This window comes from Medicago sativa, chromosome 7, assembly GCF_051527215.1.
Source record: "Medicago sativa cultivar Bolivia chromosome 7, Bolivia_mono, whole genome shotgun sequence".
Lineage (NCBI taxonomy): Eukaryota > Viridiplantae > Streptophyta > Magnoliopsida > Fabales > Fabaceae > Medicago > Medicago sativa.
In genome coordinates, this window is record NC_140755.1 from 9,172,431 (window position 1) to 9,183,401 (window position 10,971).

At 32.4% G+C, this 10,971-nt stretch overlaps 1 protein-coding gene across 2 annotated transcripts; it reads left to right on the forward strand.

Moving 5' to 3' along the window:
- The first annotated feature begins 2,033 nt into the window (after window positions 1–2,033).
- On the forward strand, window positions 2,034–10,632 carry LOC146904050 (uncharacterized). 2 transcript variants are annotated; one of them, XM_085724080.1, is made up of 3 exons: window positions 2,034–2,206; window positions 7,559–9,544; window positions 9,994–10,632. In XM_085724080.1, the coding sequence occupies exons 1-3, from the start codon at window positions 2,074–2,076 to the stop codon at window positions 10,377–10,379; spliced, it is 2,505 nt and encodes an 834-aa protein (XP_085580206.1). In that variant the 5' UTR covers window positions 2,034–2,073; the 3' UTR covers window positions 10,380–10,632. The 2 variants fall into 2 exon arrangements, with proteins under 2 accessions (XP_085580206.1, XP_085580207.1); XM_085724081.1 differs by lacking the exon at window positions 2,034–2,206 and having other exon boundaries at window positions 6,917–9,544.
- Window positions 10,633–10,971: the final 339 nt, after the last annotated feature.

The following is a 10,971-nucleotide window of genomic DNA, read 5'->3' on the forward strand; positions in this document are numbered from 1 at the left end:
TTGAAATATTTATCTAGATTTTGGAAATAAAGAGACATAGACTAAGTTGATATATAGACTCTGGTGAGGTGCAATTTTGAAAAACAAAATTTGAGGAGCATAAAAGTTTTTTTTTCTTCATGAAATAAATTTGGTCTCAATTTTCTTAGAGAGAAAAATGAATCTATGATCTAAAATCTAGTCCTTCATTCAGTATAGAGGGATTAATCCTAATGATCATCTTGATTTGCATAACAAGCCTTTAATAATCATGAAGGGAATGTAAAGGCTGGTTATGAAAGGGAGCTTCACAAATCATCCAGGAAATCACCAGGAAGGAGTTTCAAAACAATGCAGCAAATCAATTGCAAAACACATTGGATAAGGGGTACTGACTCAATTTCATATGATTCTATATATACCTCAAGTTGAAAAATCCAAGGACCAACTAATTCGAGAGGATCAATCCCGATATCCACTAGCGGAGGGCCTATTTACAACCGGAGCAAAACTCTATATGAACTAGCACATAAAAATTCGCATAAAAAAGATTCAAACTTGAGAGGAACACATTCCGAGATCCCAAACCTATACTAGAAAACCAACTCATAACCATGGAAAAAGTAATAATGCAGCATACCGAACAACTATGAGATTCGTGAAGGGAATGGTAGCGCAGCAGAGATAACTTACAATCAGAATTTCTAAGAGGGAAGTGAGAGATTGAGAGAGAAGAAGAGAATATTCTGTTGATTGTAAACCTGTTATTCTCATTAGCAATGTAAGTGTGTTTACATTATACTTATATACAAACTTATTCACATTACTTGCTTATCAAGTAATCACACAAAACTAAAAAACCTTGCTTAAAAATAGCTAACAACCATGACAAACTATGTAACTACTTTATATTTTAACTAACTTTGAGTTAATCTCAACTAACTTGAATTAAAACTACTAGGGAATAACATAATAAGTTTTTTATTACAAGTAAAAGAAAATTAAACCACGTAAAAAGAACAATTAGGAGAGTAGCAATATTAAATATATTCTGTAATAGAGGAAAGAAAAGACATTAAAGAAATGTCATAAAAAGAATTTTGCATTTATGTTATATTTTGAAAACGCACATTTCTTTTTATAAAATTTTCACTATCTTTACCCCCCTTTATCTTTTCCTCGTCAACCAGATAAAATATAAATAAGATAGAGAATAAATTATGTCAAAAAATCAATAATAAAGACTAAATTGTTTCGGTTTATTTTTTCAAAAACAGAAAGTTGTTTGTTTTTGACAAAAAAAAAACTAAAAGTTGTTGTTTTCTTATCAATCAATTTTTATCAAGGACTAAGAAATATTTCAGTTTAAACAAAAGTAACTTGAATTTTATTTGTTTAGTTATATGTTTAGGAACGTAAAGTTGACCGGATGACGAAGAAAAACATTACCCTAAAGGGACACTTATATGCAAAAGACTTTATCATTGACTAAGTCAATAGACAACTTTAGAGACAAATGCATGTCTATGTCTATAGACGTAACCATTGGGGCAAAGCCTTTACATAGAAAGAAATGGGTTAACCCTCCTTTAAAATTTTCAATTATATTAATTATTATTTATTTAGTTAACAAAATATTACTGTAGTACATCTTTTGCAACAAACAACAAATACAATGAAATAATTTGAGTCATCCTCCTTAATATTTTAATAAATTTATTTAATATGATATACAAATTGTTAACGAAATATTTCATGGAGGGGAAAGATTATTCCTTCATTGGGGTCCCCTGCATTAGAAACAAATAATACCACAAAGTCTATGGAATTTTTTTTTTTCCGTGTCTCCATCAAAGCTGGCTGCTAAGGAAATACAATTTCATTCTATAGAAATTTTCTTTCAATTTTTCATGTCCACACATACGAAAGAAGAGGCTTCAAAGCTTGACTAACAACTTTTCTCATGCAGTAACATATACGTAGCGGAAAAAATGAATCAAAATATCAATTTGTAGTGAATTTTCACATAACTACATTATAAAGGTTTTTCATTCATAGAACATTATATGCAATTCATTAGATCTAAAACAACAAATGAACTTGCCAAAATATTTAGTTTCTAATTTCTTAGGTCTAATAATGTGGATGGTCTTTCTTCTTATTTGGGGTTTGGTTTTGGGAACTCAATCAGCCACAATGACATCTCAAATTCAAATGGAAGCAAATGGTATGTAGTAGACACACTTCTATGGGTATTAATAGCAAAATTTGTTAAATCTTTCCGTTAATGTCTGCCATGATTACACTTTTTGTTGGTGTTCTTGAAGCTTGAGTTATTAGAGGCTAAAATCTATTTAGTTTATATCTTTATGAGTTGAGATATTAATTAAATTTTTTTTATTCCATATTGTTTTTACTATCTGATTTATTAATAACTAGTATAGTGACCCGTGCCAAGCACGGGAAATAAAAAACTTTTTTGATCAAATGTATAGATTTTATATTATGTTATCTTAAAATTATAAATGTGGTTATAATTTAAATTTGATATGGAAAAAATATCATCTTAATGTTGTTAATTTTGTATATATTTTGAAATATCTAAACATTGCACATAACGATTAAAGTATTTGGATTTATACTTATACTAATTATTTGTAGTATAAGATGTACTCATTGTTAAACTTAGCATGTGTAATATTTATGCAAAAATACGCCGACGTACTGTATATTATTATTTGTTGACATAATATATTTTATTAATCATAAAAACTAAAAAGATTATATTTTTTTTATATAATAGTCAGTGTCAGATGTATACCCATAGCCTGTGAATGCAAACGTTAAATTTTTTATGGGTGTGTCTAAATATAGTTTGGGCTACAGAAACGTCGATTGTTATTTGTTTTTATTTTTTACAAAACCAATGGTCAAATGTAAATTTGTATTTTGGGGTAACAATGATGTAAAAAAAAAGTTCTGCGTACTGTTATACCTGAAAAGTGCATCAATTAAAAGTCAATGGCAGGAGGATCTGCTTATAGAGAAAATGCATGTCCTGTAATGACCAATACGTAGACATGGCAACGGGGCGGACCAGGGGCGGGTTTGAGAATCCCCGTCCCCGCCCCCGCTTCCATGCACCCGTACCCGCCCCCGCCTCCGTCCCCAAACCATATCAGGGGTAAAAATTGAACACCCAACCCCGCCCTCAACTCCCGGCTCCGCCCCCACCCCCACCCGCGAAAACTTTATTTTTTATAAAATATTTAAAAAATGCATATTTTTTCATTTTTTCATAGCAACAAAAATACAATAATTATATTAATAATTATTTATCTAATAAACTTTTTTCAAAAGAGCAAAATAATTATAATAAATATGTTTCTAAAGAGTAATATTATATTAAAATAGGTTGGTACTTATGGAAATAAGATTATAAAATTTAAGAAAGAAAGTTTTAAAAAATGGGTGCGGGGCGGGGGTGGGTGCGGGGCGGGAGTAAGCATACCCCGCACCCGCCCCCGTACTAAAACTCCAAATTTCCCCCACACCCGTACCCGCACCCGGTTAAATCGGCTTTTCCCCGTTAAATTCGGGGCGGGGGCGGTCGGGTCTTGCGGGGGCGAGGTTTGTTGCCATGTCTACCAATACGCCTTACAAAGAAATTAAAAAAGAAAAACGACTTCCAAACAATACATAACTTTAGTTTTTTAAATTATAGCAACAACAATGCTAAAACATAGCCAATGATCATACTTTTTGAAAAACTTCACGATACACAACATTTTTGGTTTCCTTGCAAACATTATTATCTTCATCCAAGATGAGCAGCTTCAAACCTTTTCTAGAAGTAACTCGAGAGACAACGACATAGAGTTGTCCATGCGTGAACACGGGCCTAGGAAGATAAACTCCCACTCGAGATAAAGATTGACCCTGACTTTTATTTATTGTCCTCGCAAAACAAAGCGTCAATAAAAATTGCATGCGTCTAAATTTGAAGGATAGTTCTGGATCACTCGGAATAAGATTCATCCTGGGAATGAATACCCTGGTACCTGCCCTTTCTCCTGTAATTACAGTAGCAACTCCCGTGCTCTTCCCTAGATGTGTAACTGTCAGCCTCGTACCATTACACTGTCCATTGGCCTGATCGATGTTTCTCATCAGCATAGCCGGACATCCCACCCTTAGTTTCAACCGGTGATTTGGAATTCCAGAGCTCTTAATACCATTAAGAAATTCTGTTGTGAAATACTCGCTTTGGACATCATAATTTTCACACGATCGACAAACAGAATCAGAGCTTAAATACTCTTTCTCTTCACTTGGAATCAGCTACATCATATATTCGTTAGCATGCTCAACTGAATCAAGTGTTGGTGCGAGTATTCCCCTTTCTTGGAAAAATAGCTGGTCACCAATGTTATCATTCAAATCAGGATACACAAAGTTTATAATTGACATCAACGGATTTGTTGTGTCTGATATGAGCAAATATTCAGGAATTTCTACCTTCATTTCACCATTCTCATCTGAAGCGTCATTGTCGTCTCCAGTTGAGAGTATCCACTTGCCAAAATTAGGAATTTCTTCCTGCTCTGCAGGTACCAAAGATGCACCCAATCTCATATTAACAGTAAGCCTCAACAAATTACAATAAGCCCATATCTTTGATGAATTGATTGAGGCATCAACAATATCCTGCCTCGTTCCTTTTCGGACAACAGACAATATCTGCCTGAAATCACCACCTAAAACTACTGTCATTCCACCGAATAAGATGGTAGATGAAGATGATGAAAAACAAATTGTCTATATATAGGGAAAAAAAATCATGTCATGATCAATTTTGATTGGCTCATAAAAAATAAATGAGTCATGATCTATTTTGATTGGCTAATAAAAAAATTATGAGTCATGATCCATTCTAATTGGTTGATAAAAAACATTAAATGCAATGGACAATGTAAAAATGCCATGTGTACTTTTTATTTGATGTAAGGTAAATGTTTATAATAAAGATAGAGATAGAGATAGAGATAGAGATACCTTGATATCCATTATAAATATACGATAATAAAATTGTCTCACAATAAAATTAGTACATTATCATCATGAAAATAAGAATAAAAGTTAGTTCATTTCATTAATTTCATTACCGCATAAAAAAAATTCATGGATTGGCAAAAATAAAATCTAACAGGGTATCAATATGAAAATAAGAATAAAAGTCAGTTCATTTTATTAATTTTATTACCGCATAAAAAAAATTCATGGATTGGAAAAAAAATTAATAGGGTATCAATTGGTCAATGTTACAATAATATTTTGTATTAGAAATTTTTTTTTATTAATACTAATATCGCATTAAATTATAATATAAATGATTTATATGGTTATAAATATAAATATGGAAGGTTATTGAAATCCAAATGCTTGAGGATGCTTGGTTTTTCAAGAGTGTTTCTCAAGAGCGCCACATATGTCACTACAATATTGAAACTTGAAAAATAGGTCGTAAATTTATATAATATAGAGAGATTCTGTGGGCTGAATTTGGCTTATTTGGAACAGGATTCCTCCTTCCCCTTTCAACGCAATTGATTTTGGAAATAAATAGACTAAATTGATATATAGACTCCGGTGAGGTGCAATTTTGAAAAACTAAATTTGAGGAGAATAAAATTTTGGAAATAAAAGTTTTTTTTTTCATGAAATAAATTTGGTCTCAATTTTCTGAGATAAAAATGAATCTTTACTCTAAAATCTAGTCCTTCATTCAATATAAAGGTATTAATTCTAATGATCATCCTGATTTGCATAACAAGCCTTCAATAATCATGAAGGGAATGAAAAGGCTGGTACAGTATAGTACTTCTTTTCATATGGTTCTTCAACTTTGACTTATGAAAGGGAGCTTCACCAATCAACTTTGTCTAGATATGAAGTTGTTCTTTTCTTATCAATCAGTTTTTATCAAGGACTAAACAATATTTCAGTGTAAAGAAAAATAAGTTGTATTTTATTTGTTTAATTATATGTTTAGGAGCGTAAAGTTGACCCGATGACGAAGAAAAACTTGCATCCTAAAATGGACACTTATGCACAGGACTTTGTGATCGACTAAGTCAATAGATGACTTTAGAGACACACGCATGTCTATATTTAGACGTAACCAATGTGGCAAAGCCTTTACATAGAAAGAAACTGGAGAACTCTAGACTTGTGGTATATTAAAATAAACCCGCAATACTATTTTTATTTAAAGTGTGTTAGATTAGTTTAGATTTTAACATAAGAATGGACGGGAATGTAATTCAAGTTTCTCTAAGTGGAGGGAGTAAAATGTTTTCTAGTATAGTGTAGATTTTTTGTTAGTCATGGTGATTAGATCAATATGCAAAACTTGGAGTAGTGACAATTGAAACTTTAATAGGAAGACACCCTGGTGATATATTGTCATCACTTCAATCTGCATCAACTCAGGGCATGGAATTATGTGAAGTATTAGACCAACATCTCCCATTTTCAAATAATGTGATGGTTTTACTTGACATAATTCGTGTTTTCGTGGTAGCAGTTGCATGCTTAAATTTCAATCCGTGCTCTTTACCAACAATGAAATGGGTGTCAGAGAGTTTTTCCATTTTCCTCAAAAAAAAAAAAAAGAGAGAGTTTTTCCATTGAACTTACACCATCAAGTATTCCTTTGAGTGATATTTCAATGTAGCAACTCATTAGTGAACTAAAAGGATTATTTCACGTTGGGAACACTTCAGAAGGAAGTTGAGTGTCTTAGAAATAAGACCTCAATAAAGTCATTGTAAAAGTTTATTTTCATAAGTTGTTAGAAAATGTTATAATTATGGTATTTCAAATGTGTATGTAATGTAATTTTCCATGTTTTGAATAAATTTAAATTTCTCTTTCTAGTTATAATACTTATATTTTAATTGAATTAAATTAATTTTCCTATTATGGTTATGTCATTGACAAAATTATAAAATGCATGGACAAGTCTGTTTTTGCTTAGTAGTGAAGCTTGAATTAATATTTAGTTTATCAATTCTAATAGGTTTTTTTGGTAGGAATTTTTAGGGAACGTCCCGAGCTGACCCAACTGTTTTTTTTGTTGACTCTTTCTAAGTTCTAAATTCTAATAGGTGTTTCTCGTAGGAATTTTTCTTTGAAAATCATTGTGTTTCGAAGGAAGTACCCAGTGGTACCACAAAGAGAACCGAATAATTGTTGTAATCTCACCTTCGACGAATGATGCAAAATAGAAAAACATGTATCCTTCATAAATGATGCTTTTGAATATTTTCCATGTTCACACAAGACTTTAATATCTAATGTCGTGGCACGTGTAGCACAATCAATGAGTCAAATCATTAAATCGTACTGAATATTGATCTTTGAGAATGACACCATTATAAATGTTTTATATGCATCTTAGAACAATGTATGCAATTCATTAGATCTCAAAAATTGAACTTGACAAAATATTTAGTTTCCAATTCCTATGGTCCAAAAATGAGGATGGTCTTTCTTCTTATCTGGATTTTCATTGTAGGTACTCAATCTGCCACAATGAAATCTCAACTTCAAATGGAAGCAAATACTATAATGAATAGTGGATGGTGGAACACGTCTGATGCATATTTCAACATCTCCAATCTTTGTAAATGGCATGAGATAGTTTGCAACAAGGCTGGAAGCATAAAAGGAATCCACAAATACTTTGCAACAACGTCTAAGATTCATTTTGCAACGCTCAACTTGTCTGTTTTCCAAAATTTGGAAAGTTTAGTTGTCCTGGGAGTTGGACTACAAGGGATTATCCCGAAAGAAATTGGTCTTCTCTCGAAACTCACTTATATTGATATGTCTTATACTTCTCTTGAAGGTGAGATACCTCATTCGCTTGGAAATCTTACACAGTTAAAGAAACTATACATCTTTAACAATATAATCAGTGGTGAGATACCTTCTTCAATAGGAAGTCTAGAGCAATTAGAGTACCTACTCATCTCTAAAACCTACATTCACGGTTCCATTCCACTTGAGTTAGGGTTCTTGAAAAATCTCACTATATTAGATCTATCTAAGAATAGAATCGAAGGTGAGATACCTCCTTCACTAGGAAATCTTAAAAAATTAGAGTACCTAGACATGTCTTATAATAACATTCAAGGATCCATTCCTTATGGTTTGGGGTTCCTGGAAAATCTCACTAGATTAGATCTATCTAAAAATAGAATCAAAGGTGAGATACCTCCTTTGATAGGAAATCTCAAACAATTAAAGTACCTAGACATCTCATATAATAACATTCAAGGATCCATTCCTTATGGTTTGGGGCTCCTGCAAAATCTCACAAGATTAGATCTATCTTACAATAGGCTCAATGGAAGTTTTCCTACTTCCATTACAAATCTTACACAATTAGAACACCTTGACATATCTGACAATTTTCTTACTGGTTCCCTCCCATATAACTTCCATCAATTATCCAAATTGAACGTGCTTCTATTAAGTAACAACTCCATTGGTGGGACCTTTCCAATTTTGTTAACAAATCTCTCCCAATTAGAAACCTTTGACATTTCCCACAACCTCATTAGCGGTGAAATCCCTTCTCAACTTGGATATTTTTTTAAGCTTAATTTAAGGAATAATAATCTTACTGGAGTGGTTCCCCAATCTCTTTGTAATGTTTATTATGTGGACATTTCCTTCAATCATTTAAAGGGTCCTCTTCCAGACTGTACTGATCATTCTAACACAATAATCTGGACAGATGAAACATATATCCACAACAGAAGTAATAATATAAACTATGATGTTGTCATTGTTCTTCCTATCCTTTTGATTCTGATCTTAGCCTTCTCACTTCTAATATGCTTCAAACTTCGTCAAAATTCTATCAAGAACAAGCTTGCAAACACAACAATATCAACAAAGAGTGGGGATTTGTTTTGTATATGGAATTATGATGGAAAAATAGCACACGATGACATTATTAAAGCAACAGAAGACTTTGACATTAGATATTGCCTTGGGACAGGAGCATATGGAAGTGTTTATAAGGCACAGTTACCATGTGGAAAAGTTGTTGCAATAAAGAAACTTCACAGCTATGAAGCAGAGGTTCCGTCTTTTGATGAGAGTTTCAGAAATGAAGTGAGAATATTATCAGAAATCAAGCACCGACATATTGTGAAGCTTTATGGATTTTGCCTCCACAGAAGAATCATGTTTTTGATCTACGAGTACATGGAGAAAGGTAGCTTGTTCTCTGTCTTGTATGATGAAGTTGAAGCCGTTGAATTCAATTGGAGAAAAAGGCTTAATGTTGTTAAAGGTGTTGCATTTGGTCTATCATATCTTCATCATGATTGCACTCCTCCAATAGTGCATAGAGATGTGTCTACCAGCAATATTTTGCTAAACTCTGAGTGGAAGCCTAGTGTTTCTGACTTTGGCACATCTCGACTCCTTCAATATGATTCATCGAATCGAACTATAGTTGTTGGAACAATTGGATATATAGCTCCAGGTAAATTTTTCATTGGTCTTTAGTCTCTTATTATTGCATTTTTCCATTTAAGTATGATACATAACATGAGCATTCATCATCCACCCAAATAACATAGATGTTCATTAGTTTTTACTACGTATTTCTGAAAATTGTACTACTAACTTTGTCCCTTAATATAAGTCTCGTATTAAATTATTAATTACATATATTCACTTTTTTAAAGTTAAATTTTTTTATAATAAATTTAATATATGTTTCTCTTTCAAAGTTTATTGAGAGTTGTGACGTAAGAGTTGGACAAATTCATAAACAAAGGTATTTTTAGAATATTTATCACAAAATAGACACATTAAATGCATTGTCAGTATTTCTTTATATATGTGGAAATATAGTTATTGAGTAGTAAATTTCAATTTATTTTTTTTTGCATCCTTTAACCTACTTATGGTGACTTGATAAATATGCAGAACTTGCATACACCATGGTTGTGAGTGAAAAGTGTGATGTATATAGTTTTGGAGTAGTGGCACTTGAAACTTTAATGGGAAGACACCCTGGTGATATAATTGCATCACTTCAGTTAGCATCGACTCAAGGCATGAAATTATGTGAAGTATTAGACCAGCGTCTCCCACTTCCAAATAATGTGAAGGTTTTACTTGACATAATTCGTGTTGCTGTAGTAGCATTTGGATGCTTAAATCTCAACCCTTGCGCTCGACCATCAATGAAAAGTGTGTCACAGAGTTTTGTCAAAGAGCTTGCACCATTAAACATTTCGCTGAGTGAAATTTCAGTGCAGCAACTCATGAGTCATGAACTCAAAGCATTATTGCATATTTTGAACCTTTGAAAGCTAAACTTCAAACTTAATCATGCTGAGTGTCGTATAATTCAACAAGTCAATGTCAAAGTTTATTTGCATATGTGATAAAATGTTGTTGGTAATGTATTCCAAATGTATGTTTGTCTGTTTGCAAGTTTTCTGTATTTTGAATAAACTGTAACATTTGTTCTAAGAAAAAAAAATTAGATTAACAGAAGTATATCAAAAGAATATAGTATATATTTTAGTGACTATGATTTCATGGAAGCAAGTTCAAATATTTATAGCAGAGTTTATGGCAGCATTTCATGAGCATTGAATAGGTACTTGATGTATGCTTTTGTATAATTCTGTCCTGTATGGCATGTGCAGTCGCCTAAAATGGGAGACATGCCTGTCTGGTATAAAAACAGAAGCAGATGCGTATTTATAACAACTCTAACTAAAGCACAAGGCATACCCGAACTAGAGCCAAATAGTAACACACCAGTGCATTAGCAAGAAAAAATCATGAACAAATGAAACCAGACCCACAGTTATACATTAATGCACTAACTGACTAGATCATCGAGCAACGGATCCTAGAGTCGAAACCGTGGCATCAAGCTAATTTATGAAT

Coding starts and splice junctions, on each gene's coding strand:
- LOC146904050 (XM_085724080.1), top strand. CDS start 2,074: ATGAACTTGCCAAAATATTTAGTTTCTAATTTCTTAGGTCTAATAATG. Junction 2,207..7,558: donor AATTCAAATGGAAGCAAATG/GTATGTAGTAGA, acceptor TTTTCATTGTAG/GTACTCAATCTGCCACAATG. Junction 9,545..9,993: donor AATTGGATATATAGCTCCAG/GTAAATTTTTCA, acceptor ATAAATATGCAG/AACTTGCATACACCATGGTT.